We start from the raw sequence: 16,830 nt of genomic DNA on the forward strand, positions 1-16,830 counted from the left end.
CTACCTAAAACGTACATAATAAAAATCGAAACTGTCTGTTGGTACTTTCTGGTTTATTATGTTCGTTACGGTAGGGGTATAGTAGTTCAGCTGGCAGGCTCGCGGCGCAGATGTCAGATCAGATGCTGTCGTGCTGCGGAAGGGAGCGGACTGGACTTAGCGCAGTGCAAATTCTGGACGACTGCTACCCGCTCGTCTCAACGCCAGACCCATGGGAGTTCTTTCGCTGATACACTAATAATTGAGTCTGGAGAGAGACCAGCTAGTCGCTAACATTTTTGTATCGCCGAATCGCGTCGGCCATCGGTGCGGCTTTTGTCTTACAAAGAGGGTGTTTCTAGTATTTTATCTGTATTTATTTGGGGTTATAATACACTGCACAATGAGCTTTATCAACGTTAAGAAGTTAAAAGTAAACGAGCTGAAGGATGAGCTGAAAAAGCGCCAGCTGTCTGACAAGGGACTCAAGGCCGAATTGATGGACCGTCTGCAGGCCGCGTTGGATGGGGAGGCTCAAGCTGGCGGCGCTTTCCCTGATCCCGAGGCCGAGGAGAACGGCGCGGAGGGCGGCGACGATGACGGGGCTGTCGGCTTGAATGACATGGGTGACGAGGAGGATCCAGACGACGACCTAGTAGCGGAGAGGATGGAGGCCGAGGAGGAGGAGGAGGAGGATGGGGACGGGGGTGAGTTCGGCTCTGCTCCGGGGGAATGCGCCAACCTCGACGATGATATGACGGGGGAGGAGGAGGAGGATGCGGGAGTGGAGATGGATAAATCCGGCGATGAGGATGAAGACGCTCTGCTGAAAGAGGATGATGACGAGGAGATGGATAAATTTGATGATGATGCGGCACTAGGAGCTCTCCCCGGAGAAGGTACGCCAAACCAGCCAACATTCAGACGTTCTGACCCCGGCTAGCACTAGGTTGGTTGTTTGTTGTTGCTAACGTTAACTGTTACCTTCGGGTTCATTGACAGTCTTAACAGTTCGTAGGACACCCAGATAGCCTGTTAGCTAATGTGCTAGCTAAATAGCCAGCTAGCCAGCAATCGAGCCCATGTATCAACTGTTATCGTATGTGGTGAGGTAGTTATAATCGAATCGAATAGAATGTGCTTGTCTCGGGGTTGAAGCTGCAGACATGGCAGTGATGCCGGGTACAGGATTGGGAGTTTGGTTGCTAGCTTCAGACGGAAGTGTCAAACCGTGACTCATAGTGGCGAGAGAAAGCATATGTTTCCCTTTCCTTTACAGAAAGTTTACTAAGAAAAGGGGTTGGTCAATGTTTTGGATTACTACTGTGTACTTTTAACAACCTTAGCTTCGCCATCTAACGTTAGCTTGCTAGCGAATCTCTTGAGTTGCCTCGATTTGGAACGCCCCCCATGAGCTCGACATAAGCATCCTAGATCTTCCTCTTGTCTGTTTTTGGAATATAGGCTATTGTTTTGTGGTTTGACGTTCCTGAGTACTTACTGACAGTTGTGTCTCTGAAGAAAATGTCCATTATTGTAAAAGTGGTAATAATGTTGGGTGGATGGATGGGGTGGGTAAAGGGGTGCATCATCTACTGTAGCCCATGCATTGTAACATATGCAGACGCTTTGACAGACTGCTGCATGAGCAGCTTGCTACCTAGTCTACAAACAGAGCTTTTACTATTGGGTTCCTACGCCTTTCTGGGGGGACACCACACCTCAACGTCTGTGATTGCTTTGTTTCCCAAGGGGATGCGGACAAAGACAAGAGCGCCGAGCAGAAGAATAAGAAGGGTGTTAAACGACGCCGTGAGGAGCATGGGAGGGGCTACTTTGAGTTTATTGAAGAAAGCAAATACAGCCGGTAAGAATGGCCAAATGGTGACAAGCCAAGGGTGGTGGGGTCTTCAGGTGGCTCTGAGGTCCTGTGTGGATCTGTGTGCGTGGCTTGCTGCTGGTTGGACCTTCTTGACGCCCCCAACGACACCATTTTGGTTTGGTAAATGGACAGGTCACATGAAGCTGTGTAACTGAGTGAAATGTGGAGTAGCTGGTGAAACTCACTCCTCAAAGGAGCAGACAGCCCCTCCAAGAAGGATGTCCCTATTGGCCCAACTGTCAGCCCATCCACCTCCCAAGTGGGAGACTTGGGTTCAAATCCCGACCTGGGCATGCCAAAACAGGTTACATTAGCACATTTTATTTTAGCTGTTAGCAAAAAATATGAATTCACTGATAAAGTTGTATCGTTAGGTTTACAGCCAGCAGTAAAGACTGTAGGTAATGGCCTATGCACTTCTTAATGCCTGGTCTTTAGTCTAACCACCCCCCCCTGATTCTCCATTCTTGGCCTTTTGTTAGACAATTCTGTGATTTTAATAATTTTCTTCATGGTCAAACTTGTATAAAACATAACTTGAACTATTACTCATAAACTTAACTGTTATCATTTTAAGGGATTCTATATAGTGTGTTGATTTACTCTGATATACGAGATATTAATGACATAGTCAGATCCTATGACAGTATTCCATATCAGAATAGACAAGTAGATCTATGATCGAACTGTATGATTGAACGCTGTATGATGGAACAGCGTTCTCGTTTTAACTTAAAATGACATTAGATTCAGGCCCTGTTTACACGACAGCGAATTTTCCAAAATGGGAAAGTTTTTCTTTTGCGTTTTACAAAACCTCTGCGTTCACACAACATTATTGTGATAAGGATCCGTGTTTACACGGATCCGCAAAAATGATTGAAAACACTGTAGTAGGCTATGCATGCCAGGCCAGCAGGCAACAGGCTTTGGACATGGCCTAAGGAAGTTTTCCTAAATTCCCCTTATTTGACATTACTGTTAAACAAATCTAATTCATTCACATCCTTTATTAACACCGCTTCCGCCAGGTTTTCACACACCTGTCTGACCACTGTGTAAAAAGCAGGCCTGTCGGCTAAGTATATACTATACTTAAGCCAACGTAAAGGACACATGGTAGTATGTGGCCAGTGACTGTTATAACGTTTGAAACGGACGGATAGATTTTCATACGAAAAGGGAGCATAAATAAGCCTTAAAGAGTTGACCATTTTGTCTGATATCAGGCTTATCTCCCTGGCTAGCCTTCTTTCAATGGTAACAAATGTGTTTAAAATTGTAAACTGTGTCCAAAGACTGCCTTTATAATATTGCACCATACATTTGACAAGATAAAGGAAGTAGGTGTCTTCTTGCTCACTGATGTGAGGGAGGGGGTGGGAGGGACCTACCATTAACCCAGCGCCTGGGGGTAGGGCTTTATTGGGTGGGTAGGCTTGGACAACCTACTGCTCCACAACAATGGAGGGGAGCAGCTGTGTCTGTACTATGGACAGCAGGAGATGGGGGGGGGGGTGGGGGTTGGGGGGTTATAGTATCTGCAGAGCAAGTTCACCAATTATGTCTGTCCAGTGGCCTGCTGATGGGTCCCTTTTTATTATTGTTTTTTTGTGTTCTCCATGCTCATCCCTCTCTTCCCTCACTCTCCCTCCTTTTCTCATCCCTCTCTTCCCTCACTCTCCCTCCTTTTCTCATCCCTCTCTTCCCTCACTCTCCCTCCTGTTCTGCTGATATTGAATCTAGATGATTCTAGTTTGGTTCAACGTTCTAAGCTACTTTTCAGGAGTGATTCAGACTCCTTATTCTGTTAATGTTTCATGACATTCCTTAAGACTGTATTGAGGCTGTGAAAAGGAAAATGCAATATGTGTGTGTGTGTGTGTCCATATGAATGATTATAATCTCTGACATTATGTGTATTATATATATACAATTTAGTGGTGGCTGTAGCTCAGTTGGTAGAGTGGGTCGTTCAATGATCGAAGGGTCAGTGGTTCGAATCCCAGCTCCAACTGTCCAAATGTCGAAGTGTCCTTGAGCAAGACACCTAACCCCAAATTGCTCCCAATGAGCAGGTTAGCACCTTGCATGGCAGCTACCGCCAATGGTGTGTGAATGTGTGTGTGAATGGGTGAATGAGAGGCCATTGTAAAGCGCTTTGAGTGCCGCTAAGGTGGAAAAGCACTATATAAATGCAGTCCATTTACCATAGGCCAACGTCCATCTTATGTGTAATGATGTACAAACGTGCCCCCGTACCTTACAAATTCCACAGGCCTGTACCAACAAGACTGCCCTTTAAATCAATCTTCCATCTGTCATGGTACCAGAGTAGCCTTTGAAGCAGATGTTGTTTACTTGCATCTCTGCACAGTTGACCTCCCATCTTTCCTAACATTGATGATTGGATTACTGTGCCTGACAGTTCTAACAGAGACGTATCATAGGCTATTTCCCATTGTTTTACTGTCAGGTTATAGAGAACCTTCCCCCTGGAGGAGTTCTGGAACATTCTAGAACTTAGAACTCAGAGCTGGTCACACTGTATTTTAGGTTCCATTGATACAGGGTTGCCAACTTCGACCAATCGACTGGTATGAGAATGTACATGCATGCGCTGCGATACGTTTCTATGTACTGATGGCTAATATTGAGTTAATCAGAGGTGAAAATCAGGAACCCCACGCCAGATGTGTGAGAGTTGGCGACGCTGTGTGATTAATTAAAGGGACAAATGTGATAATTTAGCAAAGGTATCGCCTAAACTATTGCACCCATTGAATACTGTGTGGACGTCTTTCTTCCTTGGACAGATGCTTTTTTCCAACCTTGGTATTGGTCAGCTGGGAAGGATACTACAGCGATAATTCTAAACCACAAGAGGGTTTGTTTGTTTGTTAGGGTTCTGATTGGCACGAACGTGAGTCGGCCTGCTTGCCTCACAATTTCCAAGGCACACGTTATCCAGCAGCTATGGTCTGTTCAACATGGACGAGAGCTAGCGCACTAACCTAACCCCCCCCCCCTTCTTTGCAGGGCCAAGTCTCCACAGCCCCCCCTGGAGGAGGAAGATGAAGAGTTTGACGACACCACCGTCTGTCTGGACACCTGTGAGTGCTGTATTGCTGTGTGTGTGTGTGCGCGAGCGACTGTGGAGGGGGATATATTCATACCCAGGTGATCCTTGACTGCATAGATCATTATCATCATCACTCTCATTCATCGATTGTGTATCTCTACTCTTTCATATCTCTACTCTCTCCATCATATCTCTACTCTCTCCATCATATCTCTACTCTTTCATATCTCTACTCTCTCCATCATATCTCAAGTCTTCTCTTGATTGACCCTTCACTTCTCTCTGTGTTCTCCATGCTCATCCCTCTCTTCCCTCACTCTGTCCCTCCTTTTCTCATCCCTCTCTTCCCTCACTCTGTCCCTCCTTTTCTCATCCCTCTCTTCCCTCACTCTCCCTCCTTTTCTCATCTCTCTCTTCCCACACTCTCCCTCCTTTTCTCATCCCTCTCTTCCCTCCCTCTCCCTCCTGTTCTGCTGATATTGAATCTAGATGATTAGATTCACTAGACTAGAAGATTCTAGTTTGGTTCAATGTTCTGAGCTACTTTTCAGGAGTGATTCAGACTCCTTATTCTGTTAATGTTTCATGACATTAATTAAGACTGTATTGAGGCTGTGAAAAGGAAAATACAATATGTGTGTGTGTGTGTGTATGTGTGTGTGTATGTGTATGTGTATGTGTATGTGTATGTGTATGTGTATGTGTATGTGTGTGTGTGTGTGTGTGTGTGTGTGTGTGTGTGTGTGTGTGCGTGCGCACACCACCACCACCAGATAACAGCGACCTGCACTTCAAGGTGTCCCGGGACCGTTTCAGCGCCTCCTCCCTCACCATGGAGAGCTTTGCCTACCTGTGGGCCGGGGGCCGCGCCTCCTACGGGGTGTCCCAGGGCAAGGCCTGCTACGAGATGAAGGTCAGCATCACACACACACACACACCAGCCAATACAGCGTCCTCCAAGATAAAGGTTTAAATCGACCGCTCGCGTGCGTTTGTACGTCAGAGGACGCAATATCTTCCTCAGTGTAGGGCACGTGAGGGTGGACGAGTGATGCAGGGACACCTGTCGTTAGTAGGGATGTTAATAGTTAATCTACTATCGATTAATTGCAGAAAGGAATTTACTCGAGTAAGATTTGGTTACTCGATTAATTGATGGTTAATGGAACAGAACGTTTTGGGGGGAACGAACGTTATCTACGGGAGTTGCGTGAAATATGATCATGATTTAAGGTCTGACTGCACATGAGGGCGCCACGCCATGTAGTGAAGGCTAATTGGGATGCCGGGAAATTTCAACGACACAGCGGAAGAAGACACAAAAATGAAGCGAGCAAAGCGCAGTCCGGCGCGGGACGTTCTTATCAATTAATCGACTATTGTTTGTTAAGGTTAACAGTTATCAATTAATGAAATTCCTTGAAATTTGCAACCCTAGTCGTTAGGCATGTTGACTCTCTCTCTCAATCACACACGCTCACACGTCGTCAACACATCTAACCCAACCCGTACCTCTGATCCCAAACGCACTCCATCTCCACTGTCCACTCTAACCCTCTCCCTGACCCCTGACCCCTGCCCCTCCCGCGCAGATCATTGAGAAGATCCCAGTGAAGCACATCTCCAGTAAAGGCATGGACATCCACGAGGTCCTGGTGGGCTGGTCCCTGGCCAGTGGAACTCTGCTGCTGGGTGAGTTGAATGCCTGATACATTTCACAGTAGAGCATACTCAGACTGGTAAGATTACACCCTGTGCTTCTCGTCTCAGAAAAGCATATTCCTCATAGTTTTTCAATGCATTTACGTATGCCCCATTCACTTCCATTGTAGCCCAGTGAGAGCCTGCAGCTAGCTCAATGCTGGAATGATCAGTGAAATTATGGTCTCTATGTTTCAGGTTCATGGTACACAGACCACAAATAGGGCTAAATGTCCAAAATAGCACACTGTCCCTTTAAATAAGAATTTACTGAAGACTGACTTCAGAACAAAGGGTCCCTTATAAAGGGCCTCAAGAGATATTGCTCAAGGTCATTCTCTGGGCCAGTGAATTTAATGTATAGAGATCTGTATGCCTATGTGTGAGCTCTGCTTCTGGTTCTTGAAGAGAGTGTTTCCTACGAGCCCGTAAGACTTAAAACACTTAGACTTGTTCGTTTTGTGTCTCATACTTGATTGATTTATTTTGTAGCAGTGTTTCTTGAAACGTGTGCAGTGGGATAATAGATTGCCACTACATCGGCAACAGCGAAAGAGTGGTCAGGAGCAGTCGAGAAGAAAAGACTGGAAAAAATCCCAAGCGAGTTGAAATAAGTAAAGTTAACTGGAGTGGAATAGGTAGCCTACATAGCTTGAAACTGACAAAAGTAATAATAAATACAAATCTACTGAAAAATAACTAATAAAAATCAGCAATTGCTTTTGTATTGTGGTTCAACAGAATCATTTAAAAAAACAAAGCAATGAAACTGGCCCGGACAAAAATTATGGTACCCTTAACTTAATATTTTGTTGTACAACCTTTTGAGGCAATCACTCCAATCAAGCGATTTCTGTAACTCTCAATGAGTATGTAGCCTGTATGTAGTAACGTTGTTAATGCGGAGCGCAGCGTTTCATCGTAATATTTATTGAGTCTGGCGGCAAAGACAGGCGCTAGCCCAGGTTAGATGTGTGGGGCCAGGTTGGGTGGGAGCACCCGATTGGAGAAGTCGTTACTTATTGGTAGCTTCGGTATTTCCGGGTTACCAATCACTGGCCAGGATTTGAAAACAAGTTTTGAGTTAGAAGTGTCCCAGATCCTTAGAGACATACAGCATGCAGTAACATAGTTAACTTGCATAGTGTATCAGCATAAGAACTCCCATGGGGGTCTGGTGGTGAAACTAGTATGTGACTGACTGACTGTGTGACTGGCTGGCTGACTGGCTGGCTGGCTGGCTGGCTGACTGCCTGGCTGACTGACTGACTGACTGGCTGACTGACTGCCTGACTGACTGACTGACTGACTGACTGGCTGACTGACTGGCTGACTGACTGACTGACTGACTGACTGACTGACTGGCTGCCTGGCTGACTGACTGACTGACTGACTGACTGACTGACTGACTGACTGACTGACTGACTGACTGACTGGCTGACTGACTGGCTGACTGACTGGCTGACTGGCTGACTGTGTGACTGGCTGACCAGTTGGCTGATTGACTATGTGACTGAGTGTGTGTGACTGATTATATGTGACTGTGTGTGACTGACTGTGTGACTTATTGACTGACTGTGTGACTGACTGTGTGACTGGCTGTGTGTGACCAGCTGACAGGTTGTCTGACTGTTCTGGTGTGATGTTGTCAGGTGAGGAGAAACACTCGTACGCCTTCTCTGCCAGAGCCAAGAAAACCAGCAACTGCGTCACCGAGGACTACGGAGAGGCCTTCGACGAGAACGATGTCGTCGGCTGTCTCATAGTAAGAAGTCTATACCTATAGTATTGTTTTTCTTCCAGCTTGTGGAGATGATGCTGTTAATAATATGCTAGTAATGATAATCTGTTATACTAATAATGATAATATGTTGAAAAACAACATCCGAAGATGTGCAGGTAGCACTCACCAACTTTGAAAAAATGGAACAGGGACAGTGCCTCAATTTCACTCATTTATTTGGCCAAACAATCAAGGCTGACGGGCCAAAACGTTGGCAGAATTGTTTGGACGTCCCAAAAATGATTGAAATTGAGGCACTGTCCCTGTTCTGTTCTATCAAAGTTGGTGAGTGCTACCCGCACATCTTCAGATGTTGTTTTTCTATAATATGTTTTTTGGTTTCTCTTTTTTTTATCAGTGTTTTGTAATCCATGTTTTCCAAAGTAGCTGCCTGAAAAAACATGGGAAGAAAGCTCAATATCTTCGCAAATAATGATTCAAAAAATTTAAAATCCGTGGAATTCTTTAGTTTAATGTAGATGCAAAGGGACATGTCATTGGATCATTATGACACACAAAGGGACATGTCATTGGATCATTATGACACACAAAGGGACATGTCATTGGATCGTTATGACACACAAAGGGATATGTCATTGGATCGTTATGACACACAAAGGACATGTCATTGTCACGCATTTCTGAAAATTATTCACGATTGTTGTGTTCTTAAATAACCAGACAGAGTTGGAGAACAGTGCGGCGCTTTACTCATGGCTTCCATTCATACACAAAACAGCGGGAACCACACGCTGCCGTAATTGGCCATATCAGTGCTCTCAACAAGTCACGTGTAGTAAAGCGAACACCCCCCCCCCCCTCCAGACAAACTCAGAAGACATACTGTAGAAGTCACCAGAATCCCAGAACACCTGAACTAAACCATCAGCGCAGACACTACATAACTGGCTATGCGCTTCTATCAAACGTTTCCCATCACAAGTCAGTGATGTAGTGATTGAAATGAGCGGGCCTACGCCGGACCTGGACCGGCCGGGGGTCCAGCGAGGCACTCGGCAGGATGCTGGACGGGACCTGGCCGGGGGTCCAGCGAGGCGCGAGGCAGGATGCTGGACGGAACCTGGCGGCTGCTCAGTTGGAGTCAGTTCCCTCTCAGGTCCCCCGTGACGCTTTGCGGTGCCACTTTCCGGAGGCAGCTCGCACGCCACTGTGACCCATCGGACAGACGGAATGTTGCTTGGTAACCTGCATAGGTGTCATAGGCATAGGACCAGAACGACAGCAATTTGTGGTCTCCGTGAGCCCGGCAGACTCTGACCCGGTCCAGGACTGTGATGCGTGGTGCTCTTGCCCGTCATGGTTTGTCGTAGTGTTGCTTCATCGTGTGAATCTGTCCTGCACTTGTGCTGGTAGTGGGGGGTCTGCAGGGGCTGGCAGTCGATCCGAGGGCAGCAGGACCCTGCGCTCCATCATGAGGAGAGCTGCCGGTCGCGGAGTGCCGCGCTGCTCGATAGTGCAGGGGTGCGGCGCAGTGCCGCTTCAAACTGGAGGCCGTCGGCCAGGTGGGCTCTGATCCCGTTTTGCAAAATTTGATTCAGTCTCTCCACGCCCCCGTCAGCTTTGGGGTGGTACAGAGCCGTGCGGATGTGTTCGATGCCCTTGTCCCCCAGGAAGGTGTCAAACTCCGCTGAGATGAACTGTGAGCCGTTGTCAGTGGTGATTGTATTAGGGGTCCCCCACCGACAGAAGAGCGAGTCCAAGAAGTCCATTAACTCCCCGGTGGTGACAGACCGACGGAGATTACCTCGGGCCACATGGAGTGGAGATCGTAGACCACCACTAAGAACCATTGGTGGTGTGGGACCCCGTGGAGCTCCCTGCAGACGTCCAGCTGGAGGTGTGTCCAGGGCTGGTCTGGCCAGGGCAGAGGCTGCAGTGTCGGTGGAGGGCCAGTCTTCCCGCTCACAAGGCAGGCGTGCAGTCAAGTGCCATGGCCTCGATGTCCCTCTCTATGCTCGGCCACCACACCAGGTCCCGACATCTCTGTTTCACTTTCATGATGCCCAGATGGCCCTCATGGGCCATGACCAGGATGCGTGCCCGCAGGCTACTGGGCACGACAGTTCGGAGTCCACGAGCCACACAGACGTCAACCCAGCACGACAGCTTCTCTCTTACCCGATAGAATGGTGCCAGCCCCTCCGGGAACCTTTGAGGGACAACCAGTGCAAATTAATGTGCTGGGAGAGCACGGGATCTTGCTCCGAGGCCAGCTGGAGGTCCAGGAAGTGAGACTGTGGTCTGCAGTGGGGTGTGGAGCATTTGGACGAGGTCTGGCTCTATAGCATCCGGCTCAGGGTCTGGTGGGGGTGAGCGCCTAAGGCCCCCTGCAAAACCCCACAAAGTGGATGCGGTAGCGGGACACTCCGGTGTGGGTGACGAAGGTGGTGAGGTTGCGGCTGTTGGGGTGCAGCGGGACATGCAGGTAACCCTGGCAGAGGTCCAACTTGGAGAATGTGGTGAAGCCATAAAACACAGGAGAGCCTTGAGTCCTTGAGCCAAATTCCTTTTACAATAATAAGGGAATTAAAGCTGCTACGCAGCGATGAGGCGGGGCCAGGCAATTTCAGGCAAGTTTAGGAGCAATAAGTGAGAGAATATGAAGACAACAAGAAAGTTGACATTCCAATGTTCATTTTGCATCAGTTGAGGATTGAACTTGTAACCTCTGACACCAAGCAACATCCTCCATCTCCCTGAGCTAATTAGCAACAACTGACATTTGGCTTCACAAATTGACTAAGCCAGTCACCAGGGTGTATGATAATAGGTTATAATCTGTTTCATCATAAAACACTGAACGTGTGGTATATGTAAAAGCCCATGAAAATATGTTTGTTGATTAAAGTATACACACTGAAACAAAGGATATAACAATAGAAGTTGCATCATATAATGATGGTATGCCTTTCAAAATGTGGATGAGTGGCTGAAGTGATCAGAGTCTCATAATATACAACAAAGGAAAGAGAAAGCTGTTGACAGTACTGTGTATTGTAAAACATTTTGATGCATTGTAAGCTCAATTTTAATGACAATCTGGTCAATGAGTTTGTGAATGACAGTCTGAAGATCCAGTGTAGCAAGTTTGGTGTTAATTGATTGAGAAATATGAGATGAGATATGTTCATTTTTACAGGTTTTGTTTGCTTTTCTTCATAATTTAACATTAACTTCAGCAGCAGTGTGCTCAGTCAGTGGCCAATCAATGAATTTAGTCATTGTAATCCTCGGCGGGGGCTGGGTAATGTTGCCAACAGGGATGTCTCCAATTGGTGGAGCTTGCGTTGGATTGTGGGTAATGTAGTTTTCTCAGTATCAAGTGTTGGTTTCAGAGGACAGAATTAAACATATTTTAAAAAATTCAATTTTTGAGATAAAATTCTGAAATAAATCACACTACATCTACCCTTTCATGACAATTTTGCCGTGATTTTTCATGAACATTGGACATTTATTGAGCGAGAATTTGTAGTAAATGTACAGTATTGCTAATAGTAAAAAATTTTGATGCATCATGCACTCAGTTTTTGATATTTCAAAAATCTGTCAGGATCGTTTGGTGTGGGCTGTCTGATGATGCAGTGTGTGCATTTTGGTTGCAATTGGGGGAAAAAAGTGGGAGGAGTTAGGTTTAGATATGTTCTTTTCTATTGACCGTTTGAGGGTATAATTCAGAATACTGTAAAAAAAAACATATATACATATCTTGGATATGTTGCCGATATTGTCACTTTTTATGAGGATGATCAGACATTGATTTGGCAAGAATTCGTAGGAACTGTATACAGAACTGTTAACAGTAAAACATTTTGATGCGCTGTGGGCTCAATTTTTCATATTTCAAAAATCTGTGAGGATCCTTTGGTAAGGACAGTCTGAAGATACAGTATATCAATTTTGGTGTCAATTGAACAAAAAATGTGGGAGGAGATAGGTTTGATAGGTTTTACAGTTTATGAAAAAATCTGAGTGATGGACTTCAAAATTCCTGCAAGGTCAGAGTGTATGAAAGTTTTGTCTCACTTGGGACTACATTCACGTGGTGGTTTTACAGTGATGGCACCTATGGCTGATTTGTTATGATTTTTTAAAGTTTTAAACTTTAGACTGTTGCTGTAGCGCCACCTTCAGGTTTATTGACCTACAATGCAGGTTGAGGACTTTGGGTATAGTACTGGAGCTATGTGCAAATTTTGGTGATTTTTTGTCCACGAGAAGTTAGACTTCAGTGGAAGATGGAGAATAATAATAATAATATAGGCAAATACAATAGGGTTCCAGCAGCTACGCTGCCTGGCCCCTAATAATGTAAACACCTTCAGTTACAATCAGGGGTGTAGTGGTAAATACAGAGGTGGGTAAACTCTGTTGAGTGCAGTTTACCCACCTTGTTTTCCCCCATTGATTAAGTTGATCAGAACATAGCTCAGTAAACTCTCAGCCTCATTTTAAAGAGGTGGAAAAACCGTGTTTACCCTCCACTACACCCCTGGTCACAATAAATGAAATGGAAGGGAAGTCAATGGGTTATCGACAGAGGAAACTAAGTTAACGGGGGAAAGACAGAAGTCAATCAATTATTTTTGTTTTGTTACAAGTAGAAAGAGGTATACAAATGGGAGTTGGCCACACACGTCAGATAAACTACAAACCAGATTCCAGAATACACCTGTGCAAATACTAACACTGTATATTCTTAACTACTTGGCTAACCCTCCCTTTGGAATGGTGCCTACACTGATAACTAAAACCCAGGGGGACCAGTTGGTTTTTCAGAAAAACATTAAAACAGGAGAGTAAGCTAAATTTCAGTTTAGTCATCATTCATAAACACTTCCTTATTCCTCCACCACACATGAGCTGGTGCAGCGTGCAACGCGGGTAGCACACAAACAAGAGAAAGCAAAATCAAAACACTACACTAAAAGATTACATTTCCTACATTTTGTCCCACTGAAAAGGCACCACAGCGCTATCAGAGACAAAGTAATGGTGTAGTTAATTCCTTTGCAGCGTTGCTCGTGTGGTAGCATTGGTGGGCGTGGCAAGGAGGCTTGCTGCAGGTCAGGGTCTTGTCTCCATCTTCTTAGGACACTTCCTGGTGGGGGCAGATGTTGATGCGTTACCCATCCAGAGCACCTAGCCAGTTTGGGAAGTTCCACTGAGCCTGGAATCCACCTGCTACTGGCTACCACTCTTCCACTGTGTCCAGGCACTGAAAAACAAGGCAATGCAATGTGTCATCTTATTTATTTGGCCCCCGAGTCGAGGTTAAATGATTGAATTGCATAACCCATGAAATGTACAGGCCACTGATTGTCCAGGTGGGGGCTACACCTCCATTCACATGTATCGTATGCGACCTGGTGTGAATACACCCAATTGTCTCCCATTATCGTCCACAATATGCCAGGAAGTGCTATTTTAGCATAGAGATGGCCCATCAGCATCTGATTTCAGCATAGAGAGGGCCTATCACCACAGCCTGCATTGTGAAGGAATGGACTTGTAATCATCCATTGTTGTGCAAATGCACACAGATTGCACTAAACATCAAAGTATATCACATACCTTTATGTATTTCTCTTTTAAAACCTGGTAGATTGCTGCACAGATTTCAGATTTTTCTTTCAGGCCAAAGAGTCATGCATTGAGGCGCCTCTCTGTTAGCCATATCCCACACAGATTCTCGAAGCAACACTCTTTAGCACTTTGTCTGGGCCCTCTGTTTCAAGCTTCATCTTCCAGATGAGACATCCAAGTCATTGAAAAATGTCTGCTTTGTCAGTTTTCATTTTACCCTAAGTAGTCGACACTGGTCACATTCGATTGATAAGGTGTCACTAAAATGAACCATTTCCTCCATTGCCCTCTTATGCCTCCTGCAATTCAGCAAACCCAGGTGGTACCATAGCTGGTACAGGTTGCGGCTCCTTTTCAGTTGACTTCACTGAAGCTCCACCTGCAATGCTAGCATGGCTAACACATTGCTGCTCTCTTAGATTAATATTCAGGGGTTGTCAGCTAAAGTAATATGCATTCACTCGCAATATATTACTCGCAATATTCACGAGGACCACAGTGGAAATAAGTCTTAGACTTTTCTGTGTTTATATCCTTGTTAGTTTTTAGAATGTGTATGTATTTTCTTTTACTTTAAAATAAACCAAACACATGTATATTCATAACACTAATATTACGACGAGTAGATTGCAACACAATTATGAATAAATTCTGGGGTTCAAGCGGAGCAACGCTACCTTGTATTGCAACTTTGCACGAAAGTTATATAAATACATTTTGATTTGATTTGTTTGACGTCCATCTTTTTCAGCGGCCCCACGTGACTCTCTTGTGACCATCTCTATCCTCTCCAGGCCTTTGAGGAGGAGGAAGTGGAGCTGTCCTTCAGCAAGAACAGTAAAGACCTGGGCGTGGCCTACAGGGTCAGCAGGGCCTCCCTGGAGGGACGGGCCCTCTTCCCCCACGTCCTCTGTCACAACTGCGCTGTTGAGTTCAACTTCGGCCAGCGGGAGGCGCCGCTCTTCAACCCACCGGCGGGCTACAGCTTCCTGCAGCAGATCCCAGTCAGCGAGAGGCTCCGGGGCCCCAAGGGCCCAGACAGTAAGGAGGAGTGTGAGGTAAGAGCGAGAGAGCGTGTGTGTGTGTGCGTGTGCGTGTGTCCATGCCCCCTCTCACGTCTGTTCCCCCTCCACTGCAGGTGATCGTGATGGTGGGTCTCCCTGGTGCGGGGAAGACAGCCTGGGTTACCAAGCACACCCAGGAGCACCCTGGGAAATACAACATCCTGGGCACCAACGCAATCCTGGAGAAGATGATGGTGAGTGGGGAGCAGCTGGACTGGAGAGAACAGAAAGCAAAGGGCCTTTGAAAGAGAGGGGTGGGCCTTTGAAAGAGAGGGGTGGGTCTTTGAAAGAGAGGGGTGGGCCTTTGAAAGAGAGGGGTGGGCCTTTGAAAGAGAGGGGTGGGCCTTTGAAAGAGTGGGGTGGGCCTTTGAAAGCGCTGTGTGGTTGATATGGAGCTGGATATGGACGTAGCGGTCTTCGAGGCGGTGTTAACACGCGCTCACTCCACCATGTGGCTCCTGGTGTCTCTGTTCTTTTGAGTCACTGGTCTGTGTTCTTACAGACGTTGGTTTGAAAGACCTGTCCTCCCGTTCCTGCTCCTTACTAGAAGACTATTGTGCTTCCCTAGGAGTCCCCTTCATCTCCAACTTCGACCTGTTCTGGGAGAGGCCTAGCTTATGTTTATATCTTATAGATTAGGTTATAGCTTATAGCTTAGCTTAACGTGATGGTCTCCACCCAAACCGGCTGGGGGCCAGGCTGCTCTCTGAGAACATGGCTTCTTCTCTCAGGTGTTGACATCGTGTTGAAAATTCTACCAATCCATCTCCCCTAGGTCCTGACCCTGTGCACACAAATGGATCTGGTGGGATTTTCGACATAGTAACTGGTTTTAACACTTGTCATGGCATGGAGACAGCACTGGTCAAGGTTGTAAATTACCTCAGAATCAACGCTGATGCCAAAAAGCTCTCTGTCCTTGTCCTTCTGGACCTGAGCTCCTTCCGGACCTGTCAGCTTTTGACACTGTAGATCATGATATCCTCATTGGAAGACTTGAGAACTCTGTTGGCCTTTCTGGTCCAGTCCTCGACTGGTTCAGGACCTACCTAATTGGCTGAGAGTTTTTTGTCGCCCTTGGTTATCACAGCTCAAAAAACACTTCAATGACATGTGGGGTCCTACAAAGATCCATTCTACTCTACTTTCCCGTCTGAATATGCTATGCTACCCCATCATTAGTGTGACATCATTAGGAGGCATGATATTAGCTACCATAGCTACGCAGTTGACACCCAGCTCTATATTCTGTGACACCCGATGACTACAGCTCAGTTGACCACTTGTAGAATGCTTTGCTGATATAAATGCATGGATGTCACAGAATTGCCTTCAGTTAAACCAGGATAAAACAGATGTGTTGATCATTGGTGATAAAGTTGAAAGGGAGAGACTATCTGGGCACTTAAAAACACTGACACTGAACACCAAATACCAAGTCAGAAACCTAGGTGTCATGTTTGATTCAGATCTTACTTTTGTGGTTCATATTAAGAATGCGACTAGGACATCTTTTTATCACTTGAGAAACATTGCTAAGTGCTCACAAAAAAAATCTTCTTATTAGAAAACAAATACTACTTACAAGTCCAACGCACCGCTATGGGAACTGCATTAACCCCCAACTACACAAACCTGTTTATGGGTAAATTTGAGTTCGATTTTATTCACAACAACCCTTTTTAAGATTCCATCAGACACTGGTCCCGCTATATTGACGATTGTTTTATGG

General features: G+C 46.0%; 1 protein-coding gene across 1 annotated transcript in view; it reads left to right on the top strand.

The window, feature by feature from the left end:
• Positions 1-382: 382 nt before the first annotated feature.
• hnrnpua (heterogeneous nuclear ribonucleoprotein Ua) overlaps positions 383-16,830 on the top strand; it is a gene marked incomplete at both ends in the record, with an annotated part of 23,959 nt that continues 7,511 nt past the window's right edge. Inside the window, 8 exons of the mRNA XM_084446715.1 lie at positions 383-878; positions 1,732-1,846; positions 4,901-4,974; positions 5,717-5,856; positions 6,536-6,635; positions 8,297-8,409; positions 14,829-15,092; positions 15,173-15,292. Of these exons, the coding sequence (XP_084302841.1) occupies positions 383-878; positions 1,732-1,846; positions 4,901-4,974; positions 5,717-5,856; positions 6,536-6,635; positions 8,297-8,409; positions 14,829-15,092; positions 15,173-15,292 (1,422 nt within the window). The remainder of the gene's footprint in view (positions 879-1,731; positions 1,847-4,900; positions 4,975-5,716; positions 5,857-6,535; positions 6,636-8,296; positions 8,410-14,828; positions 15,093-15,172; positions 15,293-16,830) is intronic.

This window comes from Borostomias antarcticus (assembly GCF_949987555.1).
Source record: "Borostomias antarcticus genome assembly, chromosome: 12".
NCBI classification, from domain to species: Eukaryota; Metazoa; Chordata; class Actinopteri; order Stomiiformes; family Stomiidae; genus Borostomias; species Borostomias antarcticus.